Source organism: Melanerpes formicivorus, unplaced genomic scaffold (assembly GCF_026170545.1).
Source record: "Melanerpes formicivorus ecotype bairdi unplaced genomic scaffold, bMelFor1.0.p_v2 SCAF_15, whole genome shotgun sequence".
Lineage (NCBI taxonomy): Eukaryota > Metazoa > Chordata > Aves > Piciformes > Picidae > Melanerpes > Melanerpes formicivorus.
In genome coordinates this window covers 17,559,276-17,585,037 of record NW_027142367.1, presented here as the reverse complement: position 1 = coordinate 17,585,037, position 25,762 = coordinate 17,559,276, and the positions used below count along the sequence as shown (strand labels likewise).

The 25,762-nt window shown below is 43.6% G+C and overlaps 1 protein-coding gene across 2 annotated transcripts in view; it reads right to left on the bottom strand.

Moving 5' to 3' along the window:
* The window catches only part of GRB10 (growth factor receptor bound protein 10), a 173,503-nt gene that overhangs the window by 99,536 nt on the left and 48,205 nt on the right, over positions 1–25,762 (bottom strand). For both annotated transcript variants that reach the window (XM_068147707.1, XM_068147708.1), the window contains exon 2: positions 22,269–22,366. In XM_068147707.1, the coding sequence (XP_068003808.1) occupies positions 22,269–22,319 (51 nt within the window). In that variant the 5' untranslated portion in view covers positions 22,320–22,366. The remainder of the gene's footprint in view (positions 1–22,268; positions 22,367–25,762) is intronic.

Here is a 25,762-nt window from a genome sequence, read left to right as displayed (position 1 = left end):
CTTAAAGCTGTGCTCCTCTCAAAGCATTTAAAAAATGAAGCAGTTAATTTCTGATAGTATCTTTTTTGCTTCTTAAAAAAAAACAAACAGATAAATTAGGCTCCTTTTCATTTCTAACAAGTCATCACTGAATAAATGAAGTTCATATTAGACACTTCTTCACATTAGAAAATTACATGCTTATATGGAAATTTTTTCTTCTGCTCATGGCTCATAGATCCTGTTAATGTATCATTAGGGTGTACTTAACTGTAAGATAGTCTTACCTCCAAAGCAACTCACTGTCACTGGCAAGGGACTGCCACCAACAAAGCTACCAAACCATCAGTTACTGCATGTTCCAAGATCTTTGGTTCTGGTCAATACTGACTCCAGCAATAATGTTCCTAAAAATAAATCTGCTTTCTATGGGGGAGAATTCTATTTACCAACAGGAACTAAAGAAAAAAGAATTCTGATATCCTGAGAAAGTATAAACTAATATGCTAATATGTCATACTCCATTTTAGAGAAGCTTTTAAGTAAGATTTTGTATCATTCTCTTACCAAAGAACTAATATTTAATAGATTACACTACATGAATTGCACTAAAATCATAGTAAGGCTCTGATGAACTTAGTGATTCATCCATACTGATACAGTGGATAGTGCTCATGCAATCTAGTGAAGTAATACAAACCAGAATCATAGAATGCATTGGGTAGAAAGGGACCTTTAAAGGTCATCTAGTCAAACCACCCTGCAGTAAGCAGGGACATCATGCACTAGATCAGGTCACTAAGAGCCCCACCAAGCCAGGCCCTGAATGTCTCCAGGGATGGGGCTCTACCACTTACCTGGGCACCCTGTTCCAAAGTTCTACCATCCCCACACTAAAGAATTTCTTCTTAATATACAATCTAAATCTAGCCTTCTTTAGTTTAAAACTATTGCCCCTTGTCCCATTGCTACATAACGATGTGCTGTTACTCATAAAATCTTTAGCTTATTCAAGAATCCTTACCACTGCTGCTTTCTATGTTTTGTCCAAGTTTCTGAAGGTAGTTGTCAGAGGTTTCCTTCCTCATCAGTAATATGAGGAGAGAGTGGTGGTGAATGGTACCACATCCAGCTGGCAGCCAGTCGCTAGTAGTGTCCTTGACAAGCTGGACAGATGGGCAGAATCCAACAGGATGTCATTTAACAAGTCCAAGTGCCAGGTGCTGCACTTTTGCCACAACAACCCCATGCAGCACTACAGGCTGGGGCTGGAGTGGCTGGAGAGCTCCCAAACAGAGAGGGACCTGGGGATAGTGGTTGACAGCTGGCTGAACATGAGCCAGCAGTGTGCCCAGGTGGCCAAGAAGGCCAATAGCATCCTGGCCTGCATCAGAAAGTGTGGCCAATAGGAGCAGGGAAGTCATTGTGCCCCTGTACTCAGCACTGGTTAGGCCACACCTTGAGTCCTGTGTCCAGTTCTGGACCCCTTAATTTAAGAAGGATATTGAGACACTTGAACGTGTCCAGCAAAGGGCAACGAGGCTGGGGAGAGGCCTCAAGCACAAGCCCTGTGAGGAGAGGCTAAGGGAGCTGGGATTGTTTAGCCCAGAGAAGAGGAGGCTCAGGGAAGACCTTATTGCCATCTACAACTACATGAAAGGAGTTTGTAGCCAGGAGTGGGTTGGTCTCTTCTCCCAATCAAGCAGCACTAGAACAAGGGCATACAGTCTCAAGCTGCACCAGGTGAAGTTTAGGCTCGAGGTGAAAAGAATATTCTTCACAGAAAGAGTTGTTGGCCATTTGAATATCCTGCCCAGGAAGGTGGTAGAGTTACCATCTCTTAGAGGTGTTCAAAAAAGGATTGGACTTGGCACTTGAAGCCATGGTTTAGTTAACCATGAGGTGTTGGGTGATAGGTTGGACTTGATGATCTCTGAGGTCTTTTCCAACCCTGTTGATTCTATGAACACAAATGTAATAGGAGTATTTGTACTCAGGTGCTATGGAATATTTAAGCATGCCACACATCTGCTAACACACCTGTGTATTCTGAAAATATGTCTTCAAAATTACTTTCATTTAGCTTTCACTTGTAAATCAATATTTACGTTTTGTGGTTTGTTTTCTTTCTTTGGGTTTTTTTTTACATTCTTTCATAGGAAATTCTACCACACAGAAATAAGGTACAGGATGCCCTTCCCATGCTCAGACCTGAGAAATAAAAGGTAGCTCCTGTGTTCTACTTGGCATCATAGGTACTAGAGCTCTGATTGTAACAGTGTCGCTGACCAGCTGCACCAAAGAACACTGTCTTTGGAAGTCACACTTTGACAGCACCCTTGCACCACACAGACAAGAGATGTTCTGTGAACTCTCTCGGACAGCCTGTCCCAGCACAGGCTAATGATGCCCTGCATTAACCTTGGAAGACTCAATGCTTGAAAGGAAAGGATGACCTCATGGACTCTGCAATTTGGCACTGCCACAGCAACACATTTGAGTGTCTCAGACCAGGGAAGGAGGAGGGAAGGGAAGATGGTACCTGGGTTGCCAAAACAACCATTTCCATACAAATGCATTTTCTTTAAGAACAGATGTTCAAACCTCTGTACTTTGGGGAGTATCAGTGACACCAAGTTAAATTACATTTAAGTATATACATCCTTATAGCTAGGCAGACCTGAAAACTCAAGACCAATGAAACACTAACAAAGGAATGAAATCGACACAAAACACATAGCAAAGGAACACAACCCATCTGAATGTGGGTCTGCTTTTTTGAAGGCAACAGTGGCAACACTGTCTTCTTGTTGGTTCAGGTTCAAATTGAGGGTGGGATAGGTCAAAATGATTCTTCCCTACTCTTGCCCTTGACAAAGATGATGAAACAATAAATTTCACATGGGACAAGAGCCACTGTGCTCAGACCTCAAAAATTCACCAGACACCAGAATACAAAGTAATTCTCAGACTGCTAATGACATTTTCTTCAGACTGAAAATCTGATTTATTTCAAGCATCACATTCAACAATTTCTATCAGCAGTATGGACTTTATCTCTCTACTTCCTAACCAATTTGCTCAGTTGCTGAAGTGTAGCGTGTGCTTGATACCCCTCCTTCCCTGAAGTGATCCTTGACGCTAGTTAAGTAGTTAACTGTGTCTAGAAATTCTGTTTGATTTGATCAAACCTGCAATCCTAATTACACTGAACGTGCACCTTTCTGCTTACACATTTACCTGTTGCATGGTACAATCTGCCCCAGAAATAACTGTACACCTCAGACAAGGACATCTGTAGCTCAGGTGACTGACTTTCAGTTAGACACAGAATTAACTCTTTACACATCTCCAGAATAGCGAGCCTTACCAAAGAGAAGATATTTGGTCTCATTTCCCAGGCAACTAGCACCACAACAAGAGGACACAGTCTCAAGTTGTGCCAGGAGAGCTTTAGGCTGGATGTTAGGAAGAAATTCTTCATGGAAAGAGTTATTAGCCATTGGAAATGGGCGGCCCAGGGAGGTGGTGGAGTCACCATCACTGGAGGTGTTTAGGAAGAGACTTGATGTGGTGCTTGGTGCCACGGTTTAGTTGATTAGATAGCGTTGAATGATAGGTTGGACTCGATCTCAAAGACCTCTTCCAAACTGGTTAATTCTATTCTATTTAAGAATCTCAGAAAATGAGATAAAAGATTTTCACACCTCAGTCAACAGCTCCCTAATCTATTGAAAACCCCTCATAGATATTCACAGACACATCTCTAAAGCACAACAATCACGCTGCTTCATGATTTAGAGTCCACCATCAGTTCTTGTGCTGGAGCACACACTTGTGCTCCCCCCTAATCAGATGGCAGGGTTCCACCCTCTCAAAGCAAATCAGTAGTGTAATTTATGCAAAGAAAATGATAGACTGTAGGAAACAGTCTACAACATTATATTCTTCTGTACTGCTTACATTGCAGTAACAGGTTACTTCACAAGTCCTCAGGAAAAATAAACCCCAAAAACAAAAACAAAAAACCCCAAACCAGCCAACAAAACTCCCAAAACACACCACTACAAGACACCGGTATTTCTGCATTTCTTTCTTTAATCATATTTAAATATCATTTGATCTTCAGTTTTAAGAAAGTTACATCACCACACTTCTGGCCTGCATTAGGAATAGTGTGGCCAGCAGGAGCAGCGAAGTCATTGCGCCCCTGTACTCTGCTTTGGTTAGGCTGCACCTTGAGTCCTGTGTCCAGTTCTGGGCCCCTCAGTTTAAGAAGGACATTGAAACACTTGAACGTGTCCAGAGAAGGGCAACAAGACTGGGGAGAGGCCTTGAACACAAGCCCTATGAGGAGAGGCTGAGGGAGCTGGGATTGTTTAGCCTGGAGAAGAGGAGGCTCAGGGGTGACCTCATTGCCCTCTACAACTACCTGAAAGGTGGCTGTAGCCGGGAAGGGGTTGGTCTCTTCTCCCAGGCAACCAGCACCAGAACAAGAGGACACAGTCTCAAGCTGTGCCAGGGGAAGTTTAGACTCGAGGTGAGGAGAAAGTTCTTAACTGAGGGAGTCGTTCGTCATTGGAATGTGCTGCCCAGGGAGGTGGTGGAGTCACCGTCCCTGGAGGCGTTCAAGAGGGGATTGGACGTGGCACTTGGTGCCATGGTCTAGTCATGGGGTCTGTGTTGATAGGTTGGACTCAATGATCCTCGAGGTCATTTCCAACCTTAGTGATACTGTGAAAATTACAGATTTTACATATTTATAGTTGCCTCCTGGCTGTGCTATAGGTTGTGTGTGACCTCCAGCACCCTGCTCGAGTTCAGAGCTATATTCTCAAGAGTTCTACTAAAGAATAAGTATTGGCTAAAATAAATTGATTTGCTGTATCTCATCTATCTTTGTTTATTGTTGCCTCTGCAGACATTTTTTTTTCCATTTGATAACTTTCTTTGCTGTAACACTTAAAATTTGTTGCTTTCATCATTGGAACGGGCTGCCCAGGGAGGTGGTGGAGAAACCGTCCCTGGAGGAGTTCAAGAGGGGATTGGACGTGGCACTTGGTGCCATGGTCTAGTCATGGGGTCTGTGTTGATAGGTTGGACTTGATGATCTTTGAGGTCCTTTCCAACCTTAGTTATACTGTGATACCTCTTAACACTGATGCTCCAAACAATTGTGCTTGTCCTGTGCAGTTCAGTGTGCCAATGCCTTATCCACGTTTTTCAGAATGAAAGAAACTTGCAGTGTTTTCTACATTTTCAGAGTCTTTATTAGAATGAAACAAACAAACAAAAAAAAGAAACAAGTTCACCTATAGTAAAAGCCAAGCAGCTCAAAAGGTACTTTTTAGCCAGAGAATTTCCTCAGTGCCCTGGTTACTTTAGGCATCTCTTAATTTCAAAAATCTAGGCACAATATGCAATGTGCTTAATTGCTACACTTGTGCCACTATTAAGAAATCCAGCTGTTTATACATAAATGAAGTGTTTATACGTAAATCAGTGTGGTGGCTGCCATGTTTCCCCCTCCTTGGGGAAAAGCAAGCGAACTGCAAGTAGCTCTATCAGTTATCCTGCAACAAGAATGGAATAGAATGGAATAGAATGGAATAGAATGGAATAGAATAGACCAGACCAGGTTGGAAGAGACCTTCAAGATCATCGCGTCCAACCTATCATCCAACACCACCTAATCAACTAACCCATGCAACCAAGCACCCTGTCAAGTCTCCTCCTGAACACCTCCAGTGACGGCGACTCCGCCACCTCCCCGGGCAGCCCATTCCAGTGGGCAATCACTCTCTCTGTGTAAAACTTCCTCCTGACCTCCAGCCTGAACTTCCCCTGGCACAGCCTGAGACTGTGCCCTCTTGTTCTGGTGCTGGCTGCCTGGGAGAAGAGACCAACCTCTGCCTGTCTACAACCCCCCTTCAGGTAGTTGTAGAGAGCAATAAGGTCACCCCTGAGTCTCCTCCTCTCCAGGCTAAGCAGCCCCAGCTCCCTCAGCCTCTCTCCTCATAGGGCTTTAACAGACTATCTTTGCTGACTTAACATTCTCTAAAGAAAGAAAATTCACAAAAGCTCAGCAGTTTGCATTTAAATAGTAACAGATTACATACATGTAAAGTTGCAAGCTGTCCCAGGAAAATCCCATCCAGAGTGTAAAGATTTAGTTTTGCACAAACTGTCACTTGTAAAAAATCTGCTTGCTGAAAGCAAGTCTGTCAAGTAGCTCTTCACACTTGGAAGGTTTTGGCTTGATTTTTTTTTTGTTTTGTTTTATAACTAGTAGCTCACAGCCTAAGTGTGCCAAGTGACCCCTTATTTTGTACAGCCTTCTTCCCACTTTTTGCTAATGCCTACTGGGCACATCCAACAGTGTTATATGGGGTACATCTGAACATACACCGGAATGCTTCAACATGGTTAGCAGAAGCAGATCATTTAATTCTACACAAACCTTCTGAATAGTGGGCTACAGTAAAGTTTCCATTTTCTAACTAGCAGTCTGCTATTAGAGAAAGGTCTGATGTGCCAAAAATTGTCAAGGTAGCAAACCATCCAAACAAGGCCTGCTCAGGTACATAGTCTCTAAACACGGAGAGATTGCAAGAGAGACTGAAAAGCTGGTCAGCTGAAAGAAAAATTCAAGAAACTCCATAGTTACAATACTGTCATGTGCACAACATTTGATTGTGGTGGCTTTAGCAATGCTGAGGTGCTATGGCTACTAGTCTTGACAGCATTTCTATAAATGGATTTCTGCTGCTCACTCTGAGGAAGATAGGATACAAACAGATTAGCAGCTGTTCAATCAGTATTGAATTGGCTTTAAAATATCATTCCTTCACTTCTTTCCTTTTCCCTAAAACCACTATTGAAGATGAGGGTTTCCTAAAGAAGTAAGCATGTGACTTGTTTACTTTGCAGTTCAAGGGGTTAGAGCTTGCACACGAGGAGCTGCCCCTCTTCAGCTGAGATGGTGATGAACTTCAGGTTTCAGGGCGGTAACTTGCAGAGAATAGAATAGAATAGACCAGACTGGAAGAGACCTTCAAGATCATCACGTCCAACCTATCATCCAACACCACCTAATCAACTAACCCATGGCACCAAGCACCCTGTCAAGTCTCCTCCTGAACACCTCCAGTGATGGCGATTCCACCACCTCCCCGGGCAGCCCGTTCCAGTGGGCAATCACTCTCTCTGTGTAAAACTTCCTCCTGACCTCCAGCCTGAACCTCCCCTGGCACAGAGTACAATCAGTATTTATTGTACTGCTTCCCCTAGTTTTGAGCAGTTCTTTCTAATAAACAAACCCAATTAAAAAAAAAAAAAAAAACACAAACCCAAAACAACAACAAAACAAACAAACAAACAAACAAAACCCACACCCCAGGATGCAGGATGAGGAAGGAAACAAAAAATTTGAACTGGGCTTCAGAAGCAACAAGCCATCTTCTGGACATGGTTATACTTAAGACCATTACACCTAGCTAAAACAAGAAAATTAACTTTGTATAACTACCAAGATGTTCCTTAGCACACCACCACAATACTCACAGCACGTGTGTAACCATGCATCCTAATAATGCACGTTATTGTGGCAATACCCCTATTCCAGAAGATGCTCATGGGACAGTCAATGAGAAGCTTTTTGGTCTTGTGGGTTTGAGTATATTCTACTCTTCAGGGCAAGTCATGCTCTGAAAGACAGGCTGTCAGAAAACTATTTTTCCAACCTGCTCTCACCCAGTACAAGTCCAAGTGCCGAGTGCTGCACTTTGGCCACAACCACCCCATGCAGAGCTACAGGCTGGGGTCAGAGTGGCTGGAGAGCTCCCAAACAGAGAGGGACCTAGGGATAGTGGTTGACAGCTGCCTGAATATGAGCCAGCAGTGTGCCCAGGTGGCCAAGAGGGCCAATGGCATCCTGGCCTGCATTAGGAATAGTGTGGCCAGCAGGAGCAGGGAAGTCATTGTGCCCCTGGACTCTGCTTTGGTTAGGCCACACCTTGAGTCCTGTGTCCAGTTCTGGGCCCCTCAGTTTAAGAAGGACATCGAAACACTTCAACGTGTCCAGAGAAGGGCAACAAGGCTGGGGAGAGGCCTTGAACACAAGCCCTATGAGGAGAGGCTGAGGGAGCTGGGATTGTTTAGCCTGGAGAAGAGGAGGCTCAGGGGTGACCTCATTGCCCTCTACAACTACCTGAAGGGAGGTTGCAGCCAGGAGGTGGTTGGTCTCTTCTCCCAGGCAACCAGCACCAGAACAAGGGGACACAGTCTCAAGCTGCGCCAGGGCAGTTTCAGACTCGAGGCGAGGAGGAAGTTCTTCACCGAGTGAGTCATTCATCATTGGAACCGGTTGCCCAGGGAGGTGGTGGAGTCACCGTCCCTGGAGGCGTTCAAGGGGAGATTGGACGTGGCACTTGGTGCCATGGTCTAGTCATGGGGTCTGTGTTGATAGGTTGGACTCGATGATCCTCGAGGTCCTTTCCAACCTTAGTTATACTGTGATACAGTATAGCAGTTATGGTTTCTGACTAAGCCCTACAGCCAATTGCTGTCCAACAGCTAGCAGTTTGTCATGATTCTGAGAACATAAAGGATTCCAGAAAAAAAAAAAAAAAACAAGATTGCAAGAGAAGCCTTTTTCAGAAGATCTTTGGCACACTCAGTTAACCACTTGCTCATGTCAGTAAAAACAAAAAAGTCCATGCAGAACTTTCATCAGCATGCATGCAGGAAGGCATTCTTTCCACCAACCCAATAAACTGCCTTATACTTCTGTAGAGTCAGAAATAGAGAAATGGGCACTCTGAACTCTTATTTGCATTCACCTTAGAGAATGGGCTCTACAAGTGACTCCAGCTACAACACATTGAAGCTGATTATCTCAAATGTTGATAGTAATATTTGGTTTGAAAAATGTTGAGTATGTGATGAATTTGAAAAGGAAAAAAAAAACCTTTCCCTAAATCAAGTGTGTACATGTGGGCAAGTAAACATGCTCCAGGTTGTTTTAATAAGTGGGTATCTGCTAAATTCAGAAGTCTAACAAGTACAAGCAACACATGAGACACTAAAGAATGCATACTTATTGACACAGGATCCTAGAGTTACATCCTGCAGAAATCTTTCCAACAGGTCACAACAAGTGGTCAGCAACTACTCGACTTGCCAAAGGGTTCCTTCCTTCCCTGCTAGTCAAGGCAGGATAAGCCCAAGGAAGGGGGAGCTCTGGAAGAAGAAAAATATTCAGAAGGGGAGCAGCATAAATGCACAAAGGAGAACTGTGCAGGACTAAAGGGCTTCACTCAAACAGGAGGCAGGAGACCAGAGCCCGTAGAAGCTGAATAGGAAAAACAGACTATAGAGGTCAACTAGTCACAGGTATGGTCACTGCCTCCTGATGTCTTCACTGCCAATATGCCCTCCAGAAAGAGGCAAGTGGTCTCATTCCAGGAGGGCCAAAATGTTTTCTCCCAAGCTCCCCCAGGGCACTCCTTTCCATCAGACTGCACACAACCACTCAAAGAAATTTTGGAGAGCTCACACCCCTGCAACCAGGGTGGAGTAGACAGAAAAGTGATGGGCAGGAGATATTAGCCTTGCCAAGCTAGGTACAATCTCTTTACAATCAATAAAACAGCTCATGCATTTCAAAGCTTGTATCAGCCTTTACTTCCTGCACTGCCTCTTCATACTTCAGGCATAGGGCCACATCTCTTGCTGTGAGCCCCATCTGACCAGGACTCCTACTGTCTCATGCCTATCCCTACCAAATGACTTGCAGCCAGGGTCACTCATGATCAAAGGATAGCAGCACCAGTAAGACCTGAAGGTGGAAGCTCATAAGACACTCAGCAAGAGGGGGCTTTCTCACACTGCCCCAAGGATGGTTCTGGGGAGATATGGATGGCAGAACTTCCTTAGAGAAGGCAGCATGGGAGACAGCCCACTTGGATGAAAATCTTGAGGTAGAAAGAGTGAAGACCAGGGAAGACAGGAGGGTGCCATGCCAGGAAATGGACTATCCATGTCTTGGCTGGGACACCACTAAGGACAGGTGGGCCAGGAAACACCTAGGCTATTGACTAGCACCCCAGGATGCTCCTTTGCTTCTGTCCCACTAGCAAGTCCCTCATTTTTCCATCTCGATGCTTGTTTCCAGAAAAAGAAATCATCTTGGCCATGAAAGCTTAGAGTAGCTGTCTTGTCTCTGCTTGACCAACAAGCTAACAAAGCCAGCTCATGAACAATGAAGAAATAGTTAGCAAGGTAGAGATTGATAGCAGCCTGATACCATGCCAAGACAAAAGTAATAAGAGCAAAGCAAAGGGACCAAACCCCACTGACAGAATTACAGTCCTGGACTGCAGGAAAGCAGATTATTTGCTTAAGTATCTGCTTGCCAGGTTCCCATGGGAGACTGCCCTGAAGAAGCAAGGGGCCCAGGACAACAAGCAGATTTCCTAGGACAGGCTCCTCAAAGCTCTAGAATGGTCCATTTGACATGCAGAAATTCACAGGGGAATGGCAGAAAGCCAGGATGAATGGACAGGCAACCCCTACCTCAAGTCAAATGCAAAAAGACTTGAAGCAGGAGGTTATGCAGAAGGAGATATTGCCCAAGCAGTAGAGTTTAAACAGGCAAAGGATGCCAAGAAAAAACAAGGAACATTTCTACAGGTAAGCAAAGGCAAAAGACGACCAATATTAGTCGAGTTAGTGCTCAGTTTTGGACGCAACCCAGCAGCTAAGGATACAAAAGATGAATGATTTTCCTAGTGAAGTTCATGCTCACATCTCCCTTCCTTGAGCATAGTGTCAGCATCTGGGGAACTGAACCATTATTCACCATAAAGAAAGGTTATGGACCAAACAAGCTGGACCACGTTCCTGGGACCAGATTGGGTGCATTAGAAGGTGCTAAGGAAGTTGGCAAATACAATTGTGAGGCTGGTGCCTTTTATCTTCCAAAGGGAAGTCACTGATCAGAGAAGAACTGTGATACCTACAAAAGCAAAAAAAATCTTCAAAATGTGCAAGGGTGAGAATAAGAGGAACCAGAAAGTAGTCAGCCCTGCCCAGTCTCTGTCAAGACTATGGAGCAAGTCCTCCTGGAAGTCACTGCCAGGCATACAAAGGACAAAAAAGCAATTGTAAAGTAGAACTGTTCTGGTTGTTCAAAACAAGTTGTCATACCTGACATTTCAGTTCACAGTTTTATACCATTTCTATTCAGGGTTTTATCTCTCAAGAAACCAATCCACACCAACAATGGAACATTGTGATGCATTTTGATCTCCTCATGTTGTTGCATATGCTGCATAGTTAATATTTTATAACCTTGGGGAATTTTAGAATACATAACTACTTTAATTAGAGAAGTCAGCACTTAGTTTGTACTCCCTACAGACCAGAACAATCTGCCTCAGATACAGATGAAGACTATAGAAAAGCTAACTGCAAACTTGAGAAGAATCTATTGTAACAGCACAAAAACAATGAAATAAACCAAACCAACAACAACTTTGCCTGCACTGCAGTATCAGTTTTACAAAACCTGCAATAATGCTCTGTCACTCTCCTACACTAATAGCTTCAAGAACTTCTTCAAGAAAGGTGCCAACACCACTTTGTCAGGAACCCTCTCCTGAACCATGCAGAAGTATTCAGTATTCTGGGGAATTTGCCAGCATGACAGTATTTACTGTATGACTAATACACATTAATGAAGCACAAATGGACAACTATTTACTTGTGCTAATAACTAAGTGCTTTATTAGAGTTAAGGCCTCTAGCATGAAGGACTGCCAGGTTCCCCCACTTGCCAAAATTGTGTCAAAAAATGGAGCCAGCGTGTAAGACATCAAGACCTACAGCCAGTGGGTAGCACTGTCTTAAGTCATTGTTTAACATTCAGCTTGCAAAGGACAAGCATGCTCCAAAACCACTGGCTGTTTCCGAGGGCTTGTCTTTTCATTGTAGAAACTAGAAATTTCAAATATGCACACTGCTCTTACCATTATGCAAGCCAAAACCATCTTAAAATAGCAGTAAAGCCTGAGAGCTTTGCTGGGCATTTGTGTTCTACCTTTGATTGCTCGTTATTCTTTCAAAACCAGAAAGAAAAACACTGTATTTTAATGCCTCAGATTAAAATATCAATACTATCTAGCATAAAAGGCCATTAATACCAATAATCTGGCCCTCTTTTCATGCAGGATTCCTGAAAGCTGATCAGTTTGGTAAAATTCCATCCTGAAAAGCAAAGCCAATCCTTCAAGAACAAAGTCCTTGTTCTATGCTGCACTCTCCATCCCGCATCTCCAAGGAAGGAAAACACCAGCAACACTAGGGAAGAAAGATGCACCTGAAAAGTGGCAAGAGTTCTGTGGGAACGCAGAGAGAACTTTCAAAACAGTCATTCAGACTGTTGTATTAGGAACTGAAAGAGAAAAAAATTGCAGGATACAAAGGCAGCAAGCAAATCAGTCATAGTTAGTGCTTAAGGTGGACTTAATGTACTTATTTAGAATAAACCTTTATTTAGAATAAACCAAACCAGGTTGGAAGAGACCTTCAAGATCATCGCATCCAACCCATCAACCAATCCAACCCACCCAAACAGCTAACCCATGGCACCAAGCACCCCAGCAAGTCTCCTCCTGAACACCTCCAATGACGGCAACTCCACCACCTCCTTGGGCAGCCCATTCCAATGGGCAATCACTCTTTCTGTACAGAACTTCTTCCTAACATCCAACCTGAACCTCCCCGGCGCAGCCTGAGACTGTGTCCTCTTGTTCTGGTACTGGCTGCCTGGGAGAAGAGACCATCATCCGCCTGTCTACAACCTCCCTTATTCTTAGCTTCGCACTGTAAGTGGCACATCCACCACTGAAGCCATGCTGAGTGTAGGCTACCCACTCTTGTCTGAACCAGCAGCTTCAGTTGAGGACTCAGCTGCTGCATTGCAACTAAATGTTCTGCAACCACACACAATCAAAATAAATATCCTTGCCATGACATATCACATTAACTACTAAGCTTGGAAACCGTACCCACAGTTACTTTTTAGAAACAGAAGGCTTCCCCTCTTCCAACTGATCATGGTTGAACAACTTAACGCAGAATCACAAGGTTTTGGTTGTGTGGTGGTTGGGTTTTGGAGGTTGGGGGTGTTCCTCTCCTTTTTTAACTTAAAAGAAAGGACAATATTGTAATGGCTTGTGAAATACTGACCTCCCTTTGATCAAACAGTATCCTTTCAGATTCTGTACGGCAAGAAAATCTACTAGACGTTTAGCAAGGTCTAGAGGTATTTCTTGGAAGACAACATCATATTACTGGTCTTTTCTAAGAATAAAAAAAAAAGCCTGTCTGAGCCAACTGGCATGAGCAACAAAACTAGGAGTTAGCTGAGCTGCAGCAGCTTCTTGAGAGGTGATAGCTCCAAATGCACAGCACTCTCATCTCGCTCTTAAAAACCAAGTGATCTTCTCCAGTGGTTATTTACTCATTATGTAGAGCACAGAACATCTGTAGGAGAATGGTTCATTAAAAAGACCCCTTCTTAAACTATCACTAACATCATTCTAGTCGACTATAACAAACAATTTTAGAAAGTATATGCTTCTACTTTCTTATATTTACACAGGAATTATAAGACTGTCTCAGGGCTGGCACATCAACCTCTCTCTTCCAGTAAGTGCATGCTGTTTCTAACATGAAAATATTCATACTGATAGTTGCCCAACTTAACCAGTTGGTAAACAGCTCGTTAAACACTGTTTGAAAAAGATGTGTGATAAAAAGGAGATGTACAGGATTTAGTTGGTGCTGAACTGATTGTTACTGTTACTTCAGAATGGTCCCACCAAGTTTTTGTAAGAAAACACCAGAAAATGGCCTACTTTTACCATCATTCTGGAAGCAGCATCTTTGAATTTGCACACAAATCAAACGCTAAAAAGATCTATTGCTTTTGATTTTCATAGGATCACTGATTGAGGTTGGAAGGGACCTACCTCTGTAGATACTTAGTCCACCCTCCTGGCTCAAGCAGGGCCACCTACAGCCCTCACAAACTTGCACAAGGCCAAGTGCAAGGTCCTGCACCTGGGTTGATGAAGACTCAAGCACAAATAAAAGCTCGGTTAGACCAACAACTCTGTGGAGAAGGATCTGAGGATGTTGGTTGACAGGAAGCTCAACATGACCCAGCAAGGTGTGCTTGCAGCCCAAAAAGTCAACTGCATCCTGGGCTGCCTGCACCAAGGGTAGCACGGCCAGCAGGTCGATAGATGTGATTCTTGTCCTCTACTCCACACTCAGAAGAGTCCACCTGGCCTATCGCAATCATCTCTAAGAGGCTAAGCATAAGACAGCCATGAAACCAGTTCAATAAGGACAGGAAACTACTTGAGAGAGTAGGGCAAAGGGCTATGAAGATGATTAGGGATCTAGAATATCTCTTTTCAAGAAAGACTAGACAAGCCCAGATCTTACCAATGCTTATACTTAAAAAGTGGGCATCAGGAGGATGAAGCCTGTATTCCTTCAGACAGGACAAGAGGTAAGGGGCACAAACTTGAACATAAAGAATTCAATCTAAACATGAGGAGGAACTTTTCTTTGATGGTGGTAGAGCACTAGAACAGGCTGCCCCAGAGATGATGGAAGCCCCATATCTGAAGTCATTCAAAACCTGCCTGGACACAATCCTGTGCAACCTGCTGTAGTAGTGGAGTTGGACTAGACGATCTCCAGAAGTCCCTTCTAACCCCTAGCATTTTGTGACCTGCTGGTCAACTAGTGCAACTGGAACAGGTTGCCCCAAGAAGATGTGGATGCCCCTTCCCTGTAAGTTTTCAAAGCCAGGCTGGATGGGGTTTTGAGCAACTTGGTCTAGAGGAAAGTGTCCCTACCTATTGTAGGGGAATTGGAATTAGATATCTTTAAGGTCCCTTCCAACCCAAACCATCCTGTAATTCATATGATTCCACAACAGAACTGAAAAATGGGGACCTATCCACTTGGAATTTCTTGCTCCCATTCACCTTCCAAAAATACCTCCTGTTTTGCCAACCAACCTCTGCATCCACTTGAACATGAAACTGTAAATGCAAACAGTCCAGTACAAACTTTCAAATGGAATTGTAGAAAGGTAAACTGGTACAGTAAAAAGACACAACTGATAGGTATTTCTTTTTTCCAGAAAAACAGATAAATTAAGGTCCAGTTGCTCTTCAACTAAAACTACCAAATAGCATCAACTCTCTGTGTAAAACACATTTGCAGTCTGCACTCACAGAGACAGATTTCATAACTTCATATTGGAGGCAACATGCCTTGGAGAAGCATTTGCTAATGTTCTCACTGCTTTGTGCTTTGCTGCAGTCCATCAACCCTCTACACCACAGACACGTAAACTGTTAAAACAAGAGCATCATTGACAAAATCTGTTGACTGACACCATATTTCACAAATCTGATAGCATTCTGCACTGGCAGTAGCAACATTTCAGCTACATTTCTTCATAAAATATGTAGAAGAATGATGCAATGTAGTAATGTCTCTGATGGTTGTTTTTTTAACTCAACTATGCCCACAGACTTTGAAAGTCTGTTTGCACTGTTAGCATGGAAGACCCAAACTCCAGCCCAAATTCTTACAAGTAGTATCCTTGTACATTTAAGCCTAATGAGAATAAATTAAGATTTGAAATAAATACTGACTTAAGACTTGTGTAGTGGGTTTGTGTGGCAATGTTTTGGTAGCAGGGGGACTGAAAAGGTGGCTTCTGTGAAGAGCTGCTAGGTTGTCTCCCTCAGTTTGAGACCCCCAGTGTCTGTAGCAGAGATTCCCCTTCAGCCTGTAGTGAAGACAATGGTGAGGCCATTTGCCTCCTTGCAACCCCCTGAGGTGAACAGCGGAGCAGGTATCCACCTCCAGCCTGGGGAGAACTCCTTGACAGAGCAGGTGGATATTCAAACGAGGCTGTGATCCTGTGGGATGCCCGCACTGGAGCAAGTTCCTTGCAGGACCCTGTGGCCCTGTGAAGGGAAAAGCCCACAATGCAAGCTGTTTGATGGCAGGACTTGTGACTCCACAAGGAATCCACACTGGAGATGGATCTGTTCCTGAAGACTACACCCTGTGGAAAGAGTCCACACTGGAACAGTTTAAGAAGAACTGCCACATATGGGAGGGACCCACATTGGAGAAGTCTGTAGAGTACTGTCTCCCGCAAGAGGGGACAGCAAGAAGTGGCACATAGAACATGCAACGAACTGACTGCAACCCCCATTGTCCATCCCCCTTTGATGCTGCAAGGAAAGAGGTAGAGAAATCAGGAGTGAAGTTGAGCCCAGAAAGAAGGAAGGGGTGGAGGGATGGTGTTTTAAGATGGTATTTTAAGACTTTGTTTTATTTCTCATTACCTTGCTTTAATTTTAATTGGTAATCAATTAATTTCCCTGAGTTGAGCCTGTTTTGCCCATGACAGTAAGGGCTGAGTGATCTCCCCATTCTTATGTTGACCCATATAAGCCTTTTGTTTTATTTTCTCTTTCCTGTCCAGCTGAGGAGGAAAGAGGTAAGAGTAGTTTTGGTTGGCAAGTGGTATCCAACCAAGGTCATTACACCACAAATCCTAAAATTTCTCAATAAACAACTGTCAATAGCCAAGTCAACGAAGGTTTTCAAACAGTCAGGCAGATAATGAGGGCCAAATCATAGGTCATAGTATCATAGTATCATTCAGGGTTGGAAGGGACCACAAGGATCAGCCAGTTCCAACCCCCCTGCCATGGGCAGGGACACCCCACACTACATCAGCCTGGCCAGAGCCTCATCCAGCCTGGGCTTAAACACCTCCAGGGACGGGGCCCCAACCACCTCCCTGGACAACCCATTCCAGGGTTTCACCACTCGCATGGTGAAGAACCTCCTCCTCACATCCAGCCTGAATCTCCCCACCTCCAGCTTCATTCCATTCCCCCTAGTCCTATCACTACCTGAGATCCTGACAAGTCCTTCCCCAGCCTTCCTGGAGGCCCCCTTCAGATACTGGAAGGCCACAATTAGGTCACCTCAGAGCCTTCTCTTCTGCAGACTGAACAGCCCCAACTCCTTCAGTCTGTCCTCATAGGAGAGGTGCTCCAGCCCTCTGATCATCCTTGTGGCCCTTCTCTGGACACCTTCCAGCACCTCCTGCCACACAGGTTTTCAGTTTACTCGGACACAAATTCTGCAGTTGTTTTTTTAATGCTCTGGGTTTTAGGACAAAATAAATCTTATTAATGCAAAGACCAACAGCAGCATGTGTACACATATATTAAAACTGAATGTCAGACTGTTCAATTTCAAATAGGCAGAGACAAGACTAAGTCACATGGAAGGCATTTGGGATTCATAGGGATGAGGAATATGGCATCCAGCAAGGTAACTGAATTAGAGATAAGCATCATCTGGGTGGTTTTTCCCCTCCTAAAAGAGAAACCCTCTATAACCACCCAATCAAAGCAAACAGCCCCTTCCTTAAAATGGAAAAAGCACATCTCCCAAAATAATCACATTCACTAAGAAGAAATCACCCTAGGAAAACAAGCACAACCTTGATCTTGATAATCTTGATCATGGTGTGACAGTTTAGGCTGTGCCTTTAAGCTAGGAGCTACAGTTGGTATAAAAAGGGAAACAAAGACTGTTCTACACGAATTTTCATTGGCAGATGAGTGGGATGTAGTTTTACGATCTTATATTCCTCTCTCATTCCTTCTTTTTCTGCTGGCATGCATGCTGCTGTTCTGGACAGAGAGAGAGAGACTACTTATCATGTAATGACCTTGAGAGAAGCAATATTAACTTCTTAACGACGCTTTGAGCTAACTAAAAATTCCTCTAACATTTTCTCCTTTTCTATTTTTTCCTAATTAACTACAGAGAAAAGGGAAGGAGAGGCTGGGGGGAAGGCAAGGTGGAAGCCTCCTGTCCAAGGAGGATTTCTGTGCTGTTTGCTTTTTGTCAATACTTGTATTGTAAATACTGTATATTTTTGTACATATTCACTGTATTCCATTATTGCTTGTAAAATACAGCTTCATTTGCTTCTCCGACTGGCTTCAGATGAGCTTTTGTTTGACGTGTGTGGGTTAAACCATCACACATGGACTTGAACCAGATGGTCTCTTTATTTAGAATAAACCAAACCAGGTTGGAAGAGACCTTCAAGATCATCGTGTCCAACCCATCAACCAATCCAACCCACCCAAACAACTAACCCATGGCACCAAGCACCCCAGCAAGTTTCCTCCTGAACACCTCCAGTGACGGCAACCCCACCACCTCCTTGGGCAGCCCATTCCAGTGGGCAATCACTCTCTCTGTGTAAAACTTCTTCCTAACATCCAACCTGAACCTCCCCTGGTGCAGCCTGAGACTGTGTCCTCTTGTTCTGGTTCTGGCTGCCTGGGAGAAGAGACCAACCTCTGCCTGTCTACAACCCCCCTTCAGGTAGTTGTAGAGAGTGATAAGGTCACCCCTGAGTCTCCTCTTCTCCAGGCTGAGCAGCCCCAGCTCCCTCAGTCTCTCCTCATAGGGCTTGTGTTCCAAACCCCTCACCAACTTCGTTGCCCTTCTCTGGACTCGTTCCAGCAAGTCAACCTCCTTCCTAAACTGAGGGGCCCACAACTGGACACAGGACTCGAGGTGTGGCCTAACCAGTGCAGTGTACAGGGGCAGAATGACCTCCCTGCTCCTGCTGGCCACACTGCTCCTGATGGCCACACTGCTCCTGATGCAGGCCAGGATGCCATTGGCCCTCTTGGCTGCCTGGGCACACTGCAGGCTCATGTTCAGCCTACCATCAACCAGTACCCCCAGGTCCCTCTCTGTTTGGGAGCTCTCCAGCCACTCTGACCCCAGCCTGTAGCTCTGCATGGGGTTGTTGTGGCCAGTGTGCAGAACCCAGCACTTGGATGTGTTAAATCTCATGTTAAATCTCCAAAGGCATCTTTTAACATGTTGTATCATTTTATAGAAAACAAGGATCAAAGCTGCCACATTAAAACCTGGAAAACCTGTGCTTAGTTTTTATTACAGATAACGGCAAAGAAATGTGACTCGTGACAACAATACATCTTCACATCCACAAATCTGACATCATTAAAGGAGGCTTTTAGTGTAGTATCTAGCCCTTGAGTATTTCTTTTAGGTATTTACATCTCCACTAAAGTGCACAAAACTTCTCAAGTACGATGTGTAATTCTGCTCCCTAACCCAGTGGCCAAGAGGACTATTAGTAATCCTGAATTCCACAGCTCTGCACATGTAAGTGAAAGCAATTTCCTTTTCTCCCTGTTTCGTGACCAAGTGGTTGCAGTGCATTTTATGCCAAATTAGATGAGCATCATGTGAACAAGTCCTTTCTCTATTAAGAATTCAGCTCTCTGAAACCAAAATCTATTAATAATTAATAAAGTCATGCCTGCATTTGGGCTTTGACACAATAATAAATGGAAGACAGAAGATGAAAATAACATCCCTGCATGCTCAGAATTTTATCTTCATGAACTGAGCGGGGGGGGGAAATATCCTTTAGTTAGTTATGTCACTGTGACTTGTACCATGCATGCAAAGGGTTAAGAAACTAGATCTTCTCCAAGAGTTCAAGTCACTGTGCATAAATACTGTTGTGACTACAGATTGCAAAAGAACGGAAACACAGTAAATCATCCCATTTTTTCTTCTGAGAAATTCTAGGACTATGTTCTGAATTTCCAGGAACAGAAGACAAACACTGCCAAATCTCTCTGCCGGATTTTGATTGAAGAGTTTGAGAATTTGGAAAGGGCTCCTGAAAGCCACTAAAAGGTAGTATTGATTTTTTTTTTCCACAGAACTAGAGATTGTTTCTAGGAGAATGCACTCGGTGTGACTGGTTTATGTGCTAGCTCACAAAAAAAAGTTTAAATACATTTAAGAAGGGGGGGAAAAAAAGAAAAAGTTCTTAAATAAGACCTGAAAGCTGCAAACACTGTCAACAAAGAATAAACTCTTTATTTAGAATAAACCAAACCAGGTTGGAAGAGACCTTCAAGATCATCGCGTCCAACCCATCAACCAATCCAACCCACCCAAACAGCTAACCCATGGCACCAAGTACCCCATCAAGTCTCCTCCTGAACACCTCCAAGAGACCAGTAAAAGTCAAATATTGGACCTTGCCCATCACCTGCCACCCCAAAAAAACCCACAAGACCTAGAAGAAGGAAGGGCAGAGCTAGGCTGGCAACAGGGCATCTTCAAGGATAGTCTATAGTGCATATTCATGTATCCAGATTCTTGTTTCTCTTGTGCTGTGCTTTGAACACAATCCCAAACTGCAACGTGTCAATTTATTCTAAACACAGAAGTTACAGCATCAAGGTCCCAACCTTGGGGACCCTGGAATAACGTTCTCCAAAGCTTTTCATTCACGTTGTCAGAAAGTACTGGAAAAAACAGAATCCTTCATTACACTCTACAGCTTATTTAGTTTAACCTTCTTTCAACCTTTTACCAACACAATACTGGCACTGTAGGCAAATTTGAAAGACAAGCTGATGAAAGCTTCTAAGATTTAGTAGGGGTGGAAAAACAGATGTTCAGGGTTTTTTTTTTTAATGCAAACTTCACTTTTGACAGAAAGCACAGTAGTTGTGAATGGGTTCCTAAGCTAGTCTTTAAAACAGTTACAAGCACTTAGGGTAGTCAACACACAATAAGCTATGACCAAAAATAGTTACTTAATAGGGAGTCACTTTCCCACCATCTTAAGTCCTGTTGCATTGATACTTTCAGCCTCTTGACTGCCCCCATATTAAAGCAGATTACCTACAAGGTTTGTAAGAACAAGAGAAAGTACCACGGAAAATGCACATTCTAGCTGCTTGCAAACCACTCAAGTCATTCAGACTGGAGCCTTTAACAGCCAGAAAAGAGCTCACAGCTCAGAAACGTCTGTCCAAAATGTCATGTTTCTCTTGCACAGCTCTCTTTTCCCTTAGCTTTTTGTCATGATGCAGATGACACCAATTGGAAGCATAATTTTACAGTGCATCAAAATTATGAAGTCCAGGCATATCTGTTCACATATTTTTAAGCTTGCAGATCCAAGTATAGTAACAGATTTTCAAGACCCCAAGTTTCTTGAAATCCATTCTATTTTTGTAACTGCAAACAGAGTCATAAAGAAAGTGGTGTTTTTCCTGTTATCAGGAAAAGCACACAGGAACATACAAACAACAATTCAGCATATACTAACAGCAGTATTTTAACTGATCAGAAGTTTCCTGTTGGGGCATATTATGAAATAGATGTATAAATCCTAATGATTTTGTTGTTCTTGGGTTTGGTTGGTTGGTTTGGGGGATTTTGGGCTTTGAAGTGAGTAGCATGAGTGTAGCAATCACTACCAGTAATGCTGCTCTCAGGATATAAACGTTTCAGTGTCATAGGTTTATTTTTGTATCTGTTCTAACTGAATCCTTAGGGTGGTAAACACACCCTATGAAAACAAGAGCAAAAAAAACAGGTCATGTCCAAATGAACAACCTTGCAGTTTCATTGTAAAACAAACCAAACAAGAAAAGAAAACAACAAAAAAAAGAAAGAAAACCACCACCACCAAAGCCCAAACAAAACAACAAACTAAAAAGACCAAAAAAAAATGAAACCAAGAAGCATGCACTCTGCCCATCACAACTGCCTTGGGGGTATTGCAAGAAGAAGATTCTAAATTCACTTTTGCCTAGCACCTTTCAATTGAGTTGAGGTTGCTTTTTTAAACGTAATCCTCGTCATGTGCTGTATTGGCTGCATAGATACAGGATAACAACTTGACAAACATAGCATTTAACCATGTGTAAAAATCTGCCTTCCTTTCTACAAATATAGGATTCTTAGCAGACACTGATGCTTTTGGATACAAGGCATTTCAATGGTTTCATAGTTTGCCTTTTCCTTTTTTTGGTAAACAAGCACCTTCTCCCAGATAAGAACTGGTTGTTTTGAAGACAGATATAAAAATCAGTGTAAGTTAGTGACCCAAATTTTTTCAGCAGTAGGTCTCGCATAAAGGATGATAACAGAGGGCCTGTTCCCCAACTTTAGCAAAACACAGAGAATTGACAGACACTTCTTAGCAGTTTGATGAAAAGTTTGAATGCACAATCAATCACTGGCACACAGCAATATCATACTACAAGCTGACAAGAGCATGCAGTTTTGTAACTTACTATCCGATAAGGAAGACGTAGAAAGGAGTCTGGACAGCCAGCTAAAGCCATTTGTTCCTCAAAGTTTTCTTCAAATTACATCGACTGTTTCACAGGACCTGCAGAGCACAAACAAACTGTCAGAAACCATAATGAAGACATTTCGTCAACTTATTATTGAAAACAATTGGGGGAAAACTGAGATGAGCCAGATGAGGTTGTAAGAATTTGCATCAACTTGGGAGTATCAAACCTGCATATTGCTGTCTGTAGCCTAGAAAACACATCCAATCTGTTACTGCATTGGAAAGCCCAAGTCACTATTGCATTCAGAAGCCCAGCATCACTGAAAGGGGGTTGTAGACAGGAAGAGGTTGGTCTCTTCTCCCAGGCAGCCAGCACCAGAACAAGAGGACACAGTCTCAGGCTGCGCCAGGGGAGGTTCAGGCTGGAGGTCAGGAGGAGGTGATTGCCCACTGGAATGGGCACAGAAAGAGTGATTGCCCATTGAAATGGGCTGCCAGGGGAGGTGGTGGAGTCGCCATCACTGGAGGTGTTCAGGAGGAGACTTGACAGGGTGCTTGGTTGCATGGGTTAGTTGATTAGGTGGTGTTGGATCATAGGTTGGACACAATGATCTTGAAGGTCTCTTCCAACCTGTTCTATTCTATTCTATTGGATGGCTATTCCATTATTTCCATATTCCAGGCTAAAAATAAAGCCTCTCTTCACACCTTGATACTAATGATCTGAAAACCAGCTTGACTGTAAAAAGAAAATGCTGGAAATCTGGGAGTTAATGAAGATGACAGTCACTTATCACAGAACCATTTCGGTTGGAAAAGATTATGGAGATTGTTATGCAGCATTAGCCTTCAACACCTAGTTGAACAACTTTTCCCACCTGTCTTTTACTTCATGGCTTTTTTTCTCTTGCAATATATCAAATAAAGCATTCCCTGCTTTGTAACAAAATACAAACATAAATAAAGAACTATTTGCTGGCTCCAGCATTTCTCCCAAACAGTGGCACTCAACTAGAGATATCCCTGCAGATTAAGGTAAGTGATGTCACCTTTGAGCACATGAAAGAAAGGGTGTCTGGGGGAGAAAAACACATAGCAGAGTCAGAACATATACACCAACCACAAGTGAACTTCTGTTTTGTTCAGTGCTAATTACCAGTTATGTATTCAAAACAAAAGTTAAAGAGTCTCAAAGAGGCTAGCCAAGGCTCGCTAGCAGGCATAAACTGTCATCAAACCAAATCTCCCAGCAGAATTTATAAGACAGTTAGGTTATGGACAAAGATAAAAGGTATCTTGTAAAAAACTGCTCCCAAAAGAGTTGTCATCTATGGCCCACAAAAACCACACATTCATTGAAGAAGCTTTACTTTATCTAATTCCAGGATAAGTTTGGATGCTATATAGTAGCCACCTCCTCTGTCTGCAAGGCAGGCAAAATCCTGAGAGCTTCTTTCCAGGAATGGGTTACTGGGCTTCTGCAGTATTCCCCAGGTAGCAACCTCTGGGATCAATGCATATACCAACTGACCTGGGAGTAAAAAGGTTTAGGCAACAGCAAGTTTAAAGATCTATTTAACTGAAGATGCATGAATCAAGTTGTTTGTTCTAGATACTCTTTTCCATAGCATTTACTTAAGTTTAAAACCAAATTCTTAAAGAATTCACATTGAGGGAGAGGGCAGGAAGACCACCTCAAACATAAAACTTTGCAGAATTTGCAGTCTTGCTAGTCTTTAAACTTACAAACAGTGGTCTACAATCACCTTATTCCTACTCCACAGCTAAAAGTTTGCAGTCAGTTTTTAAGATGGATCTGAAGATTTCATTTTCAGGGCAAGACCTGCCTCATTCACCTGGTTTGTTCTGGGAGCATGAAGTATAGATTTATGGAAAACTCTTAGCTTGGATGACTTATGAAAAAAAAACTGTGAGAAAGTAAGCAAGAGAGAAAAGAGGGAAGAGGGGGAGAAACAAACACAACAAAAGCTTTTGACTCTGAGGATTACACTTTTCTGTAAATACATCTGATGTGAAGTTAGGCAAGGCGCTGGAATAAATGCTCTGAAGTGGGTACGGTGCATTAAGAACAATGAGAACTCTGAGAACTGGAGGATTACTCCATAAACCCCAAGTTTAGGGAAAGGAGTAACAACAACAACCTGCCTTACACTGCAACAGCTTTATGTTTGTTATTACTTCAGAACAGGAGAGGCATGACTGCTGAAAAATCTAACTGTAGGTTAGTTAGGACTAAGTATCAAAACACTTGTCTTTCATGTTTCAGCAAAAGGTACTGACTCACTTACAGGAAGATGGATCAAGTATGTTTCTAAACAATACCACAGTATCACAGTATAACTAAGGTTGGAAGAGACCTCGAGGATCATCGAGTCCAACCTATCAACACAGACCCCATGACTAGACCATGGCACCAAGTGCCACGTCCAATCTCCTCTTGAACGCCTTCAGGGACGGTGACTCCACCACCTCCCTGGGCAGCACATTCCAATGACGAATGACTCGCTCAGTGAAGAACTTCCTCCTCACCTCGAGTCTAAACCTCCCCTGGCGCAGCTTGAGACTGTATCCCCTTGTCCTGGTGCTGGTTGCCTGGGAGAAGAGACCAACCCCTCCCGGCTACAACCACCTTTCAGGTAGTTGTAGAGGGCAATGAGGTCACCCCTGAGCCTCCCCTTCTCCAGGCTAAACAATCCCAGCTCCCTCAGCCTCTCCTCATAGGGCTTGTGTTCAAGGCCTCTCCCCAGCCTTGTTGCCCTTCTCTGGACACCTTCAAGTGTTTCGATGTCCTTCTTAAACTGAGGGGCCCAGAACTGGACACAGGACTCAAGGTGCAGCCTAACCAAAGCAGAGTCCAGGGGCACAATGACCTCCCTGCTCCTGCTGGCCACACTATTCCTAATGCAGGCCAGGATGCCATTGGCCCTCCTGGCCACCTGGGCACACTGCTGGCTCATATTCAGGCGGCTGTCGATCAGCACCCCCAGGTCCCTCTCTGTTTGGGAGCTCTCCAGCCACTCCGACCCCAGCCTGTAGCTCTGCATGGGATTGCTGTAGCCAAAGTGCAGCACTCGGCACTTGGACTTGTTGAATGCCATCCTGTTGGACTCTGCCCATCTGTCCAGTCTGTCAAAGGTCCCTCTGCAGAACCTTTCCGTCCTCTAACTGACTAACATCTGCCCCTAACTTGGTGTCATCTGCAAACTTGCTGATGACTGACACGACCCCCTCATCCAGATCATCAATGAAGATGTTAAAGAGGACAGGGCCCAGCACTGATCCCTGGGGGATGCCCCTGGTGCCTGGCCGCCAGCTGGATGTGGCACCATTCACCACCACTCTCTTCCAGACCAATTTGTCTACTCTAGGCTGTGCTATAGTTTGTTATAGTCCGTTATGCCAATGGAAGAGCATAAATTCTCTCCAAGAATAGGAATTATGCAGCCTTGACTGCAACACCTATTTGCT